This window comes from Pempheris klunzingeri, chromosome 20 (assembly GCF_042242105.1).
Source record: "Pempheris klunzingeri isolate RE-2024b chromosome 20, fPemKlu1.hap1, whole genome shotgun sequence".
Classification (NCBI taxonomy): domain Eukaryota; kingdom Metazoa; phylum Chordata; class Actinopteri; order Acropomatiformes; family Pempheridae; genus Pempheris; species Pempheris klunzingeri.
This window is the reverse complement of record NC_092031.1, coordinates 7,329,541-7,346,192: the sequence shown is the minus strand read 5'-3', so window position 1 is coordinate 7,346,192 and position 16,652 is coordinate 7,329,541. Positions and strand designations below refer to the sequence as shown.

General features: G+C 41.3%; 1 protein-coding gene across 2 annotated transcripts in view; it reads left to right on the top strand.

The window, feature by feature from the left end:
• The first annotated feature begins 5,449 nt into the window (after positions 1-5,449).
• dock1 (dedicator of cytokinesis 1) overlaps positions 5,450-16,652 on the top strand; it is a 172,129-nt gene continuing 160,926 nt past the window's right edge. For both annotated transcript variants that reach the window (XM_070851297.1, XM_070851296.1), the window contains exon 1: positions 5,450-5,629. In XM_070851297.1, coding sequence (XP_070707398.1) covers positions 5,587-5,629 — 43 coding nt within the window. In that variant the 5' untranslated portion in view covers positions 5,450-5,586. The remainder of the gene's footprint in view (positions 5,630-16,652) is intronic.

The window sequence follows — 16,652 nt, the reverse complement described above, 5'->3', positions numbered from 1 at the left end:
TTTACCTGCAATCCTGCCAGAGTACTATGGCACAAGTCGGGACCAGTTGTATTTGAAACTGACTTTGTTTTTTTTTTTTGGGGGGGGGGGGTTGTTTAAAGTGATCATCCAGTCAGTCAGCGTGGAGCATTTGAAAGAGGACAAGGGCAACACTGCTGCAAGGAGCTGATTAGAGGCAGGTAAACTGTGTGGTAAGTCAGCCCTGAAATAAGCTCTTGTTCTCCCTCTGGCAAACCCAGCCCCCGCAGTTACCCTGTGGCCATATTTGTTCGAACACTGATCATGCACTAAACATCACTTGAAACGGAACCTTTGTGCATTTTGAGGAAATTGCTGTTATACAAGCGCATGTTTTTTAAATTTGGTTTTATTTATGGCTTTAAAGTTTGACTCGACTTACTTTATGATTGCACGTGCATAATTGTGCATTTGTTGAACATATGAGGGTATTCATTACTATATTCAACTGAAAACCCAACTGTTATACAAATGAATGTAAACTGATACGGCAAACCGCTTATTAGTACATACCCTGGTGCCTGTTGGCTGTTGCTTGATTCTTTGGAAATGTTGGAGTGATAGGTTGTTTCAGTTTCACCTGTAAAAAGAAAAAGGGCCCATTAGAAGTTGTCATTTCACCAAAGAAGTATCTTTGAATCAGCTTTGTCTGACCTAAAACAGTAGATTTTTCTTTGGGAGAAAGTTCTGGCATCTAAAAGGTCCCATATTATGCAAAATGCACTTTTTCTTGTGCTTCATGCCCTTTTAACATAAATATGTGTCCCCGGTGTGTCTACAGACCCTCAAACTAAGAGAAAAGACCACCCTCTCTCTTTTTCTCCGGCTCCATGTTCCAGTAAATGTGCATGAAAACAAGCCTTTAGATTCGGCTCCCTTTATTATGTCACAAGTTGATCAGTTGAACATGTGACCCCCTCCAGCCTTTCAGCAGACCAACTGTCTCAGTCCACCGTTGCTTTTTCTCTCCCTAACATCAGTTCCTGGTAACACGAAGATGTTGAAGGAAAAAGCAAAACAGCAGATTGTTCTGTACTTCTAAATTGTAGCATGCAGCAGAAGCCGAAAACAGCTACAGCAGCCATGTCTGCTATGAGAAAACATTAAACCATGTAAACTTGTTCCAGCAGTTCCTCCAAATACAGGTATCAACTTGAAAATGAGCAGAATATGGAACCTTTAAAACAACTTGAGCTTGAGATTTTGGGGGAAAATGTTTAATATTCTAGCTGGGAGATAATATGGGAGATATTAAGCTTGTGATTAAATGGTAAATACATGAGGCTAAAACCCATTGTGTAGTGTGTAACATATTGTGTATTTAAACCCTGATGGAAACCAAAGTAAAAACTAGGCTAGCTGTTTCCCTTTGTTTCCACTCTTGGTGCTAAGCTAAGTTAACAGTAGTAGCAGATTGATTGGTATCAATTGCCTCATCTAACATTTAACATTCATAAGTGTATTCTGAAAAATGCCCTAAGCTTTTTATTAAAACATAGAGCTCATAAATAACCAACTTTTGATTTAAGCTACTGTGGAGGTGATGCAAAAAAAAAAAAAATTAACATTGACTTCACACAGTAGTGTTTTTTTTCCAGTGAAGAGTCATAAGGGAAGAGATGTGCTTTGTGCAGCAGTTCAGACAAATCTCTGGTACAGCAAAGCAACTTATCGATTTTGAAGTCATATTATCAGTTCACTAGGTAATACTCCCATTGAATTTTCTTTGTACATTGACTTGCATCCTCTCAGGGCACAAAGCTCTATCTCTGCTGCCACAGCTCAAAATGAGTCGTAAATCTTTCGAGAATGTGTAGAATTCCTGCAGAGTAATAAGCTGTTTTCAAAGAGTGCCGGAGCTCTGCCTTCTCCCTGGGTATCTCAGACTTGACTACAAATGGCTCTGGGGCCATTTGTAGTCAAGTTGCATGGCACTATGCACCTTCACCTCCGTTACACAGCACTCTACCTTCACACTTACATTGTCTCACTAACATGTAAGAATCCCAATCACACAACCTGAGACAATGTCAGTGCCAAATGCAGGGTTAATCAGTTCAGTGTCTTTGCAAAGGCTTGTTTTAAAAGATCAATCAATCAAAAACTTGTTCTACGAGTTTCCTCTGAGACAGGAACTCCTCATACTCCAAATAAATTTCATATAAATATATAAACGTTGTCTGTATTTCTCTAATTTCTTCAAATCTTTCTAATCTAAATGTAAATGAAAGAATTACAGAAATGTCTGTAGCATCAGAAAATGTTCCATTTGAAAACTTTTTGATTATATGCTGGAGGCTTTGTTGGGTATTACCTGGGCAGCAGAGTGGTCCAAAAGCTGGTTCTGGTTGCAGGCATCAGCCACTATCACTCTTCTTTGGATTGGCAGCCATCCAATTTTGACTGGAGCAAGATAACTGAGTTCAGTCTGTTCCTTCCTTGGGGCCTGCATAATGTGCGCTCTCTCCCAGCTTCCTCTCCGCTCTGGAGGAGAAAAACACCCAGTTTGGAGGGACTCCTGGCTGCCTAGCGAACTCTCACACAGGCTGGGACTCCCACATGAAGATGAACCCCTGCTGTAGGAGGGAATCCCCGGCTGTCTCCCGGCACGTCCGCTTGGCTCTTTGTGGAAAGCAGGCATGGATGTTGTGCGCTCATTGAAAGCTGGAACCTGATCATGAACCGGGGCCCTGAGGAGGTCATTCTGCATCCTCTGCAGTTGCTCCAGCCATCCATCCAGCTGGCGTCCTTCAATGGCACTCTGGGGTCGAGGTGCACGTCCGTGGTGAGAAACACGGGGCAGTACTTCCCCCTCTGATATTAAGCTCTCCCAGTACGACTCATCTCCTGATCTCCTCCAGCCCTGAGCTCTAGGTAGGTGGGCAGCTGGCCTGCGGAGAGCCATCCCTCTGGAGCTCAGGTAGCCACTCACAGCTCTCGAGTTTCAGCCCACAATAAAAGCCCTTTACAGTGAAGGTAATAATGAGAATCCCTTGGCTCAACTGGACCTCTTACCGTGAAGAATGCCAGAAATGCACTACAAGGAATCAGTAGCTGCAAGAATGCAGGAGTTCATCTTTGTTACGGATCTATTATGAAAAGGCATCAGAATACAGATAAGAATGAGAAATAGGTGGGAAATAACTGCTTTCATTAAACCACTCAGTGCTACTGATACTGTTACTTACCAGTTAGTGACAAACCATCCATTCTCACTTGCTTCCATCTCTTCTCAGTCCTTAGTGTTCAGGAAGTAAACACTCTCTGTCTTGATACAAACTAGGTGCTAGTGGGTACCGTCTCCAGTCAGGCATGTAGCAATGTGAGGGATGCTTTGGCGAACAAAAGAGTTACTGAGCACAAGGGCTGAACATCGAATACAGAGAGGGAGATGGAAAGAGACAGAGGGGTGGGCGGGCTGAGAGAAAAAACAAACACTTGTTGATGCAACGCTTGACGTAACAAGATCTCCATTTAAACAAAGAACATCATCAAAATTCAGCATTTTAATTATCAAACTGTCTAATTTTAGGTTTCTACGAGTTAGACACGCCACGCGGTGTTCAAAAGAGCGAATCAAACTTCCTGACATTCAGGCGTCCTTACAAATGATAGAGCATCACTAATGAGCAGATTATCTATGTTATTCCATGAGTCACTTCAGAAATCCTCTTTGTTGAATTCCCCCTGTTTCTGCTCTTCCCTGTGATCTCGTGGTTGGTGGCTGATGATGAGGCATTGCTATCCTCAAGCCTCTATCCAAGCCATGTGACTTTTGCAAGACTGTCTTAAAAATGGGCCAGTGTCCTCTTGGATAAGTAACTGTGACCCACATGATGTCCCGCAATGCATGAGGGAGGGGTATTTACAAGACAGGAGAAACTCTCCACTAGCTGCAGGGAAGATTCTGCCTTTAGAAACACAGATCTGTAAAGATACAACTTCTTCCAAAAAAGATGTGGCAGTTGCTTTGATGTTTAATGAATTTCAGTGTTTCTCAGCGGATTCGCAGTCCCCAGATGTCTTTCAAAGCAACTCCAGTCCCACTCTGTGCGGAAACATTTTCCAAATGTCTTTCATGGATATAGATAAGGCAGAGATAAATGAAATATCAATTGCGGTGACCTGCTTTAAGGCACCTTATCAAGCTGGGAAGCTACAAGCAGAAGGAATATGCAATGATGTGAAACACTTTGCATCTTTTTGTCTGGACTGTCTGGGAGATAACATCAAAACAAATCAAAAACTCAACTGAGTAAGGACAGATCTAAGCAAAGTTGAAAATAGGTAGCTTCTTGTACATGATAATAAGTTTGAATGCGGTAGCGCCCTCTGCTGGCAACAGTCCAACACGACAAGTGGAGGAAGTGAGCGCACTTCTCTCAAAGATAGGATGCAACCATTGGATGCAACATTTGTGCAAACAAGATGAATAACGATGAGCGGATTCAGATGTGTGCACCAGGTGCATCTTTCTGATGACTTTTGTTTAGCGCCTGCAGCTCTGAGGACCAACTTCTATTAGTTGAGCACATCACTGCCCAGGAAAACAGGCCCTCCTCGGCTCCTATAGCTTCATCATTAAGCACAAAGGAGGAAGGAAATGGACAGAGACGGCATGAATTCAGATTGTGTGGTTGAGCCAATTAGAGGAACAATCTTTGTGTATGTGAGCTTTACCGTGGAGTAAGGAAAAGGTCACCTCAGGGAACATTACTATCTGCTATCTATTTACAGCGATACTGCGAGAAGTTTTCTTTTTCATTAGAATAAGTTGAAACAGTATGTGCGTGTAATTAGCTTGATCTTTAAACATTTCAAGCTGAGTGAAGCAGAAAAAAATTCTAATTCGCCAACTGCTTCATTGTCCCCAACAGTTGTAGAAGTTGCATTCAAGGCACTACATTCAAATCCTGCCTCGCTTTTTAATCACACGTAGACAATCCTACATCTGAGCGCGTGTTCACCATTGTAATTAGCAGCAGTATTACAGCTTCTATTATTCTATTTCTATTTTACAATCATCATGTGTAGCCTATTGACCCCAACACTCTGTACTGTGCATGTAAAATTCAGAGAAGCCTAAAAGTTTAGTAAGTTTACCATAAATGTGATATATGTGAAGAAAATAGACACAACAGTATAAATGATCAAACCTAACCAGGCTAAAGTCACATTAATGACCCACAGATGCATTTACAACCATCTTTGTGTCTTTTTTTTTTTTTTTATTAAACTAATGTGCAGCCGCAGATGACCGCAGAGTCAACCAGTGTTTACATGTTAATTTTTCATCAGAAATGAAGCAGTTTCCGCCTCAGTCTGAGCAGCAGTGGGGCTGCAGCTGGACGCCTGCTGTCTGAACGCCTACGGGGTGAAAAAGTTGTGTTCCCTTCCTCCCTCTTGTGGAGCGTCCTGTCAATGGTGGAAAATGGCTGCTCGGAGTAGCTCCCCAAAGCTCAGAGAAAACTGAAAAAAAAAAAAGTCCTACAGTCAAACCAGGAGGTCACACCTGGAGCTTTTCCGACAGGCGTCAACGACAACTACGGGGAAGCCTCGACACTGAGAATGTCTCGCTGGGTGCCCACCAAAAAGGAAAAGTATGGTGTTGGTACGTAAGAAAACTTGCATGCTCCATCGTTAGCTCGCCCTAGCTCTGTGCTCTCAGATTGCACAAGTTTGGGACGGATTGTGATTAGAAAGCGACCGGCTGTGTTGTTTGTCGCGCGGGAATTCTTCTCGGTCACATTTACCTAAACTGTGGGAATGCAAATCTCACGTGTCGGGGGGACATTTCCAGCAAGTTTGCATGAAACGCAAAACAAGGAATGTGTGTCTATTGTGAGGAAGAGGACTGTGTGTGTGTGTGTGTGTGTGTGTGTGTGTGTGGAGTGGGAATTGTTAGAGGCGCGCCTAGTTATAGAGCCGTTTCCTGTGTTATGGGGCCTCCGCTACAAACTAACTAGCCACTTTCGGGCTACGCATCACTTGTAAGTTGCAGAGTTAGTCGCCTGCCTGGATTTTACTGTTCCGTCTGCTACACAGAAAAAGCCCCCAGTTGTTGGTTAATTATTGTCACTTCCTCAAATGCTCTGAAAAGCAGGCGTCCTGGCCTGAGAACAGTGTCCCGTTTAGCTTCCACTCTCTCCTGTAGGGGATTATTTAACAACACTCCACACACACCATCACAGAAAAGCATCTGTGACAAGTACTAATGGAGTTACACTGAAGTTTTCAATTAGGAAAGAAACACCTCAAGTCCATTACATCCTCTGTGTGCCACTGTAGAGCTGATATGAATATTTATTTAGGGCATTTTCTTATCGCTTGTCTCCCTGTCAGCCTGTATAATGTAGTTATCACACGTGTTTGTATATTTTTGCACAATGACCAAGTGCTTTCTTCATGTGCTGATAAACCATTTCGCTCCAGGACTTTAGAAGAAGGGACACCACACCGCAGGGTTTCGTCTTTCTGTTTGTACTTTATAGGCATTAAATGTAATTTTAAAAATACATTTCTATAAGTGGTCACACATCATATAATGCATATGTTTCTATATAATGTATATTTTTTTCCCCCCTCATGCGTCACTTGACTAATAGCTGGGAACACCCTCATGAACCTCAAGGCAAGATAGCCGGTCATGTTTTAAACACGGTACGCTGCATGACTTTAATTTTGATGGACTCATAATGGGATATACGAGAGTAGCAAAGTTATGGCTCAGCACGCTCACTGTGCTGCACATGTATGCCTGAATTAATAGTTTAATGGAACTAATCAGAATTTTCCTGGGGATCCCCTGGAACATCCTGGTCCTGTTTTGGCCTGCAATGGAGCAAATTACACCTGGTCTCACAACAATGGGTAGTTATTTTTAATGTGTGTAAAGTACCCCGTCACATGAGTCCCCTTTTAGCGGCGTCCATTAGTGGGACTGAAGGCTTGCAGCTGTATGAGGGATGCCGATGCTGATTGATGGATGAGTTCAGCAGGTTACACCAAAGCTCGGGTTGGCATCTCAGACTGCAGCTTCCACATGGGCTCTGTTGTTTTCAATCCCGTCCACGCCAGTAGTCACTGTTTCTTGATATCCGTCTCCAGATATGGTTGTCTGTGGTTTATAATGCCGTGTGCTCTGTGTGTGAGAAAAGTATTCTGAAGGCAATGATTGCCAGACATATTTTAGATATCTACGAGATCTCGATCTTGTAGGTTCTTCAAAAACCTTGGAGGAAATTCTCACAGGACTCGATGAATGCAAGAGTGGATGAGTCATTGGTAGAGAGAGAGGCAGCTGCTACATCACTGCTGCAGAGGATTGGGGTGGGTGGGGGGTGGGGGTGCACAGCCATTGCACTTTTAATACCTCATGTGTTGACCAAGAAGCACTAATGAGCACTCTGTGAGACCTCTTATGCTGGCAGCACTCACTGTGGACCTATTTCTGTTTCAGCAAAACTTTTGTCACACCATTCACTGCTCTCATTATGGCCCAATGGCTTTATTAGTGTAAGTAAGAAAACTGTCTCCTTTTAGTCTTTTCACAGCAGTATTAATAATAAATGCTACTGTCTTCTTACATAGAGCATAGCTGTGATAATAAAGGGCTTTGTTATCTTACCAGTAGATTCATATTATAGTATTTGGATGATTGCGGAAGCGAAGCTTTGCACAGTGGCAGGCTGCAACAAAATAACTGTAAATTAAACCATTTTAGATTTGTGTCACAGCAATAAAAAAAAAACAACACAAATTTGATCAGACAACCAAAACCATGAATTTTGGTTTTGAACTTTTTATTTCCTGTGTCGTGTAGTTCTCTGCAGCTCTTCTAACTGGCTGAAATAAATACTGAATTCCTCTGCCTGTTTGGCCATCCTATCCATGCTAGAATAGATTTTGTTTTTGAATAATGTCTTGCATGTATATCTCAGAACTTCCTAAATCACCAGGAGTTATCTCAGAAGTATAGTTACTTGTATATCAACATACATTGATATCATATCTCACCATATATCCTATAAGTATAATATTAATATCATGCTGTAGTGATGAATGACGACCTGCAGATATCTGCATGTGTGTCCTTGTGCTAAAAAAAACAAAAAGAGAAGAGGTCCATAGTGCAACTAGAGGTCTGAAACTCCACGGGGAGTGCAGTATTTTCATTTGATGTTACTTTACACTACTACTTCACTGCATTTCAGAGCCAAATATACGTTTGCCCTCCACTGCTTTTATTTTACAGCTGTAATTACAGAACAACTCACCTTGGTGGTCAATGATTTTCCTTACAAAATATTATCATGATATAAAATTTGATGCATTGTTATAGGCTACACTATCCGTCTGTATATAAAGCAGTTCAAATCCGCTTAATCTCGGCCAGCTACAACATTAAAATCTCACTTGCACATCAATGCAAGAATAATAACAATCCCATGATAATAATTTATAACAATATATCACTCACAGTGGCCATGCTTTTTTATAATGAGCACTTTTACGCATGATATTTAAAGGACACTTTGCCTATAATAATATACTTCCACTTAACTTGAGGGCTCTTACTTGTACTGGAGTATTTCCAAGTGCTTGTGTATTGTTACTTTAGTTTGCATAAAGGATCTGAGTAGTTTTTCCTTAGCAGGTATACAGACATCAGTCGGTGTTGTGAGACTTGTTCCCATTGAACAAGGTTTGGTATGCGTGGCCTTGACTTGGTTTTGGAAACTCACGTTCTTAATGCACGTGGAATCTTTCTTATCCCACCAGAGGCAACAAACTTTATTGCTTTTTACATTGTTTCTCAGGATAATTATTACCATGAAGCTCCACTTCCTCCAAACACTGCCTTTAGTTCCACTGGCATGTTCAGAATGCTGCCTATCAGCCTGGGTTTAACTCGGCTCACCTGGTGAATTGACAGAATTAATTGCCATTCATGACGCAGGCACATACAGGAAGAATTATTGGCTATTTTTAAAATGGAAGTTGATATTTTGGGCTCAGGGCCTGACTTCATTCTTTGACCGGAAGGCATATCCTAAAAGAAGGACCTATTCGTCAAAGAAATGCTAAAATCATATCTCCCTTCACCTTGGGCTAATTTCAATACACAGTTCTTTTCCTGTTAAATGCCAACCACCCTGGCACAAATCAGTGGGATCGGGAGTTTTGAAGCCTAGTTATTCTTGTGGCATCTCAAAAGTGATTTAACAGAGCCTCGGGGAAATGTTTTTTAGCAGCTCTTGGTTCTGCGATGAATCAACCAAAAATACTTTTTGATGCTAATTTCAAGTGTTGTCTCATTAATTCTGTTTCATCAGGTTGTTGCTGTTCCTTTAGAGTTACTTCAGAGGGCTGTAGATCTAGAAAGCAAACCAGGGAACACTAAGCAACAGGACTATTTACTTTATCTGCACATTGCCATTGAGACTTAAATGCAAATTGCCCTTGAGAGCTTGTGCTGTCATGAGAAATGTTTTCCACCCCTTGATGCTTTTCAGTTTGTAATTTAGCTTGACGTAATCTAACATAATACCAGCTCAGAAGACACAAAATGTTTTCTTAAAGTACATTTGGACCTTTCTTTTATTTCTAGCTTGCAGTTGCAGGTTTGGGCTGTAAGGAAATACTGCTTCCTGTAGGTCAGATCACAGACTAGCAGCTGGTCTAAGACGACAATCGGACACACACGTGCACGCACTGAGCGCTAAACTTTAGCTCTGGTGTGGCCATGATTCATATTTTTAAACTGGTGTGTGGCAGACTGCGGGCCAACGGGACTGACAGCCCTAGACGGCTCTCATTTGGAACAGGTTAGTGGTGAGTGACACATTGGGAGCAGCAAATACAGACTCAGTCGCTTCGTCTCTTGAATGAGGCCGTAAGTAATTTGCGAAGCCCCCACCCTGCACCCAAGAAAACCATCTCCCACCCACAATTGCAGTGAGCTAACAAATATGGTTACAATTAAAACGCAGTCTCGGTTACTACATAAATTCTAACCGTGTGTTTTAAACACCCTGCCTTGTATTTTACACTTCTCTTCTAGCCTGGCTGAAAAATACGGGAGAGTGAAATTTAAGTCATTCCCTTTTTTTTTTTTTTTTCACTTTATTTCTTGGGTTTTATATGCTAGGAGTTATTGTGATGGCGCTTCATTCAGAAAAAGCCTCGTCTCACGTCTGTGTAAAGCACAATAAATATGAACAGGGAAAAAAAATGTGGCTCTTGTCATTCCCGCCCTCGCTGCCAGATATCGGCGCTGTTAATTCTGACATAACAAAGCATTCAACAATATTAACAACGCAGTTAAGTTTTTGAACAAGGCACCAGATTTCTTTCTGCTTAAGCTTGAACTTGGTCCAAGAAAGAAAGAAAGCTGAGCTGACAAAATCAGAGACAGAGAGGTTTTACTAGAGTGAAAAAAGCAGCTGATTAATAGGAAGGAGGCAGGAGAAGGACGGAGATGCTGTGGAAATGAGTGGAAGTGGGGTGATTTTTTTATTTATTTATTTATTTATTTTGGCTTGTCAAGAGGGTAAGAAACGATTTCATCTTTGTTTGTTTGGCTTGTGTTACAGCCAGGTGCTGTTTGTGATGAGCCCAGCACCTATGCTCATAAATATAACTGTACAAACAGAAATTGCTTGTGTTTTGTAGCAGAGAGAGAAGATCAAATTAAAGGAGGCACAGAGCTACAGTGTGATTTTAGGAAAAAAAAAAAAATAAATAAAAATTCTCTCTCTTTTTGTCTTGCACATCCTTCCTTCGGTGTGGTGACCAGTAGGTATGTGGTTATGCTTGGCAATGGGAATCTGAGTGTTTCTATTAAGTGTGGAGCCTGAATGCTAAGCTAAGGCCATTATTTCCATTTTTATGAGTTTGTGCATCATGGTGGTGGATTATTTGCTTTTCTTTTTGTCGCTGTGCAGAATGCTTAATACACTCTCCACCTGGAACCTCATTCTGCTCGAGTTTTTTCCCCCCATTTATTACAAATTTACTGTGCTGTGCTTATTGAGCTGCCCTACAGATCTGTAAACAAATCGTCAGCCAACTTTGCGTAGACGTCTGTAAAACTTGGCCCGTCAGGTGCCAATTAGATCACGTTTTGAGCTAGTTGCGAGCTAAAGCTTTTGATTCATACCTACCCATTGCATATACACTAAGCTTTTTTTTATCAAAAATATTCTGAGACTCAAATGCATTGATCATTTACTTTCCATTTTCTTGGCATTCATTAGGCACCGTTGTTTAGTCAAAACTTTGGCCGTCATCCTCTTCTTCTTTCTTTGGAGGTCAGTATGACTTTGCTATTATTCATTCTGAAAGGGAATTATATATTAACTATGGCCCGCACTGCTTGGTGAGGCAATTCTAATAGTACAGCTCCCAATGGCTTGCTGTGAGATGGTGGCTAAGACAAATGACAGCTGGCCTATTTAATCAGTGCATAGCTAAGTGGTTCCACACTATTCCTTCTTGGCTCACCGTTGAGACAAAGCTGGAGCACTTCTACATCTTGTTTAAGCGTCGCTGTCGTCTGAAAGGTTGAGGTGGGGGTGGGGGTGAAGAGGTTGTGAACAAGTTAACCTTGGATTTACACCGATTAGAATTTGATTGGCCTCGTGACTACTAATTATAGTGCTTGTCAGACAGTATTGGTAATCATAGTCCTTTTTTTTCCTGTACAAAGTTTGAATGTGAACAAAATGCGGAGCTGCTTCTGCGACAAAGAATAAGGAAATCTGACCAGTGCTAAAACTGAAAGTCATGAATCATAATGAAATGAGTCAGCATCCTGTGACACCACCATTGGTACCCTTTTTAGTGACTTCTCGTCCTCATCCTTGGTCTCAGCTGTTTTTGATTTTGCCGTAACATCTGCAGAGGCTAGTTGGTGCTGACAAACATAATCATCAGTATGTAGCCTGCATGCTGTTTTTATAAGGTGCTTCTCTCCATCATAGGATACAGCAATCTGCTTAGGACCAGTAGTGCTCTCAAGAACAAATCTTTCCAATAAACATGTGCCATCTCATTGACCAAAAACTGATTTTACTTCCTCTAGCTAATCTGTTAAAAGACTCATGGTTGCACAGTAACTTTGAATGAAACCGAGAGCATTCGTGGATCTCCATGACAATTATTATGGACCATAATGTTTCTTCCCAGTAGTTTTGTGAAAGGCAGCGAGACATGAAGGGCACACAAACGCACACATCCCATGTACGGAGACACTGTACGTGTGAATATCTCACATGGGTCATTGCTGTCGCTCGGCTACACGGGCAAGCGGTCCCCAGTACCCCCAGTATTGATTGTGGACACGCCAGGCAGCTTGTGCATTGTCTGAAAAGAGTCCCGCTGTGCTGCTTTTGCTAGCTTGGCAGATGGCTAATGGTGTGAAACACAACAATGTGAATCAATGGTCACTCATGTAGACGTTACATAATTTAGATTTAGCTGGATGAAATTAACACATGAGAACCTTTCAACTGTCATATTGTATCAGGCAGGCAGTTAATGTGGTTGTATGAAGTCACTGGTTCATATTAATAAACTTCATCTCAGTTTAACGTCTAAAGAGTTTCATCTAAAATTGAACCTTCTACAAAAAAAACTACTGGCACAAATATTTAATTCCCTGTGGATTAGTAAGACAGGGCGCTTTTCCTCTATGACAAAGAACAATGACATTTTTAGCCACAGTAATTTGAGCGACTCTATCAGATTCCAATCCAGATGAGTAAGTGTTCATTCAACCAGGGTTGGCAGTAGGTTTTAAAGGAGTAACAAAGAAAAAACCTAATTCCTGGGAAAACTGAAATCTGCTTTGTTTGAACTAAAACTAAAAGGAAGTTGTTTTATTTAAGGTATTAATGCACCCTGATCCCGACGCATCTCATCTTGTCATCAGTTTATTTATTAGATGACGGCCGGACTAATAGCCACGGTAAAAATAATTGTTTTTGTTATGTGAAATGTTGCTACTGCCCTTTTTACCCCCAACAGTTAATTTCATGTTTCATAAAAGTGTATTCATTAATTCTGATTTCTGCAGAGGTGGTGAAGTGACCCACCTCCATTATAAAACACTGTGGTAGAAATACCAGCATCAGCAGCTAATCACAAGACCAGGCAGTCATCCAAACACGGTTTCATCGTCCCTATGGATTACTATTAATGTTTATTTCTCATTTTTCTTGCAAGCAATCGAGATCTATTTTTAGATGTGAGTTGTACTTTTTATAATACTCAGCCATAAATACCGGGAAGCATTTCTTTACTCAGATTGGTGTTTTTGCTCAAAAGAGAATAAACAGCACAAACAAAGTTTATGTCTGGGAATAAACACAAGAGGAAAGAACTGGCAGTGAATACAAGACTCGGGCTCAGTCTGCATTGAGTATTCTTAACAGCGTCAAGCTGACCGCTCTGGCCGAGGCTTTATTCTACCGGAGTGATGAGCTTGCAGCTGAGCTGAGGCCGTGCCAGGCTGCCAGTGGGTGAGCTGACACCGGAGGACCTGTCTGTTTCTGTAGGTCAAGCATGGGCTAAAAGGACCAGCTCCCAATGGAAACTCACTTCAAAAGCACCTAGAAGATAGAGTCTAGCTGTAAGCTATTAGCAGGTATGACTCGGGGTGTATGCATAACTTAACGACGAGTGCCAACGGCATCAACATGCAAACTGTTATTAAAGTCCCATAAGCTGGAACACATTCTCCACTGAACATATTTATTTTGCCTAAGTAAACTTCCCCAGAGGTATGGTTTCAGGTCATTATACTGTATTGGTTTTGAGTCTTCTAATCCCAGATGCCGAGATTTACGTGTAGCAGATATCGTAGGGCTCAACAACTGTAGGGCTGTTCAGGTTATAAAAATGGCAGCATTAATATCACCTGCAGTCCATATTAATATTGCATTTGTCACCTTTAAAATGTCCCATGAGCTGTTTTGGGGACTTGTAATGGAGTTGTCAGTCATTGATTGTGGTCGCAAACAGGCTTGCCACATGCAGCAAGAGACAGTCTTTCAGCAGGGCTGCCATTTGATGAAATGGCCTTTTGTGTGGTTGTATGGGTGTGCGTGCGTCTGGCTAAATACTTGATAAAGTCAGAGTCTTGCAGCTCAGATGTTGGTGGGCCCTGGAGGCAGTTTTAGATTTCAGTGAGTGGCAGCTCTACTCTGTGATCAACCTTTACAGATTTAGATGAAGTTGTCGCACTGCTGTTGCTGACACTTCAGTCTCCTTTTGTTTAAAATAAATAAATTAATAAGGCCGACATTGTGGAGACATGAAATAAATTTTCACCTGGCCTTCACATTTTCTGCCTGAACATAAAACTTGAGGCCCTTCCTGTATTTGCAGGTATATGAAGATACAGGTAGGTCAAATATCTCTCTGACAAAAACCCAAAGATATTCAGTTTAAATCACATAAGACAAAGAAAGTGGTGAACAATGACTAAAATGACCAATTTTCAATAACTTAATTCTGTGAAAACTTTAGTTAAATTTTACATTATGCATTTTGTATTTACTAATATATATATAATATACCAGTGTTTTCCAATCCTGCTCCTGGAGGCCCTGCATGTTTTAGATATTTCCTTGCTCCAGCACATCTCATTCAAATAATTAGCTCATTAAAAAAGCTCTGCAGAAAACCAATAATGACCCACCCATTTGAATTGGGTGTGGTGGAGCAGGGAAACATCTAAAACATGCAGGGTAGTGGGCCCCCCAGGACCAGGTTTTAGGAAACAGTGCAATGTACTGTACTGTGTATGAAACATGAACCTTTTGCTAAATCTGTTGGTGAGAACAGTGCAGCCGTACTTTTGCACCTTTCAGACGTCAGAATATCTTCCCCGCCACTGAAACACTCACTTGTGGAACCACAAACACTGCCTTTTGAGCCGCCACATACATAACCAATGAGATACTGAAAGTAAATAAATAAGACCCTGAAAGCGTGGCAACAGAAGAACCTGCCCTATAAATACATTATCAGATGCATGCTGTTTGGTTTTGCTGCAGACTGCAAATTTTCTGAGAGACATCAGGCCTTTGCTACTTCAATCAAGGTATTAAATGAAGCAATTGATGCTGTAGTAAATGTGTTATTATATATTTTTGAATTGATTGAGGAAATTATTATTCCAATCCATTTTTATTTCCTCCTTTTAAAGATTGTGCAGATGCAGTATAGTACTGTCAATTGATCTGAACTGATTAGACTGTTGCCTTCTTTGAAAAGAGAATCGGGAATCAATTTGCAGTCAGGAGCCATTGAGAAAGGAGAGGTATTCGTTAATTTGGACGTCAGGCTACCCAGCTTTGGTACAATAGCAAGCCTGAGGTCCGCTTGGCAAACAGGTATTTCAAAAAGCCAAATTATGATGTTATCAGTGGCTGGTACACTGTGTTCGTACTCCTTCAAAAAGTACTTTCACTTCTTTGCAAACACAGAGAGAGCAGAGGGGTAGTTAATCTAAACAGTTTAGGATGGTAGGGCCAAATGAATTGTTGGACCTTTCTTTTGTCTGGGTAACTAAATCAGTTGCTGAGGGTGACAAAAAGGTTCAGTGGATTATAGTAGAAGTTGATTGCCTTCATCTATTCCCACAATGTAACACAGAACATTTTAGAGGTGTGCATGATGTGAAGTAGGGCAGGTATACTGATATTCATAAATGTTTTCTTCTGCTAAATTGAAGCTGAGTGTTTGTGCTGCAGTCTCTGCTGTACATGCTTATTCACCAGTTGCTTTTTGAACGTTCCTTGCTGTGCAAAAATGCTGATTTTTAAGACTGTTTGACGGTCTGATGTTCATAGTTAGAAGCAGTGGGTGACTGCAGGCAACCTTTCTGTACATCATTACTGATCTTCCCAACCTTCTCCTTTTCTGTTGGACATTTCAGAGTATCGATGTCATGCTGCTCTCTCATCACTGACAGTGTGACTTCTGCTTCGGTGGCACACATCAGCCTTGTGATTATAAATAACAACATGAAGAACAGGTCCCAGGCATTGTTTGTTATGTATGTCTGTTTTTGCTCTGCTTGCGCCGCTAGAAGAAGCAGATACCATCTGATGAAGGTCAAGTTCTGTATCATGTGCTTGTCAGTGAAGTCGCTTTTTTGGCCAAGTGCCACCCAAGAGGTTGGAAAGTAAACTTGCTGAGTCAATTTCAGAGTTTCATCAAATATTTGAAGGTAATTATGCACTCATTAGCATTCGTATCACAAGAGATGTAACACAGGGCAGGAAATAATTAGCTACTTCTTGCTGTGCAAAAGGCTAATCTGTGTGGATTCTGCCAATTTACTTCCCCATGCTGTGTATTGGTGTATAGATGGAATAAATACAACCCTGCGATCCGTTCAGGTTGTTTAACAAAAGATGCAAGCAGCTATGATAGTGCTGTGGTGGAGAATATGTAGGATGCATGTAATGCAAATCTGATCTTAAATATTATTTCCACGATCATTTGTAATCGTCACCTGTTGAATCTTTGAGTCATACAGAAACTGTTTCAAAGGCCCTCATTCACACTAAAGCTCATGGGAGGTGTGTACAAAGTGCAGACAGGTTTGCTTTGCAGTGCCA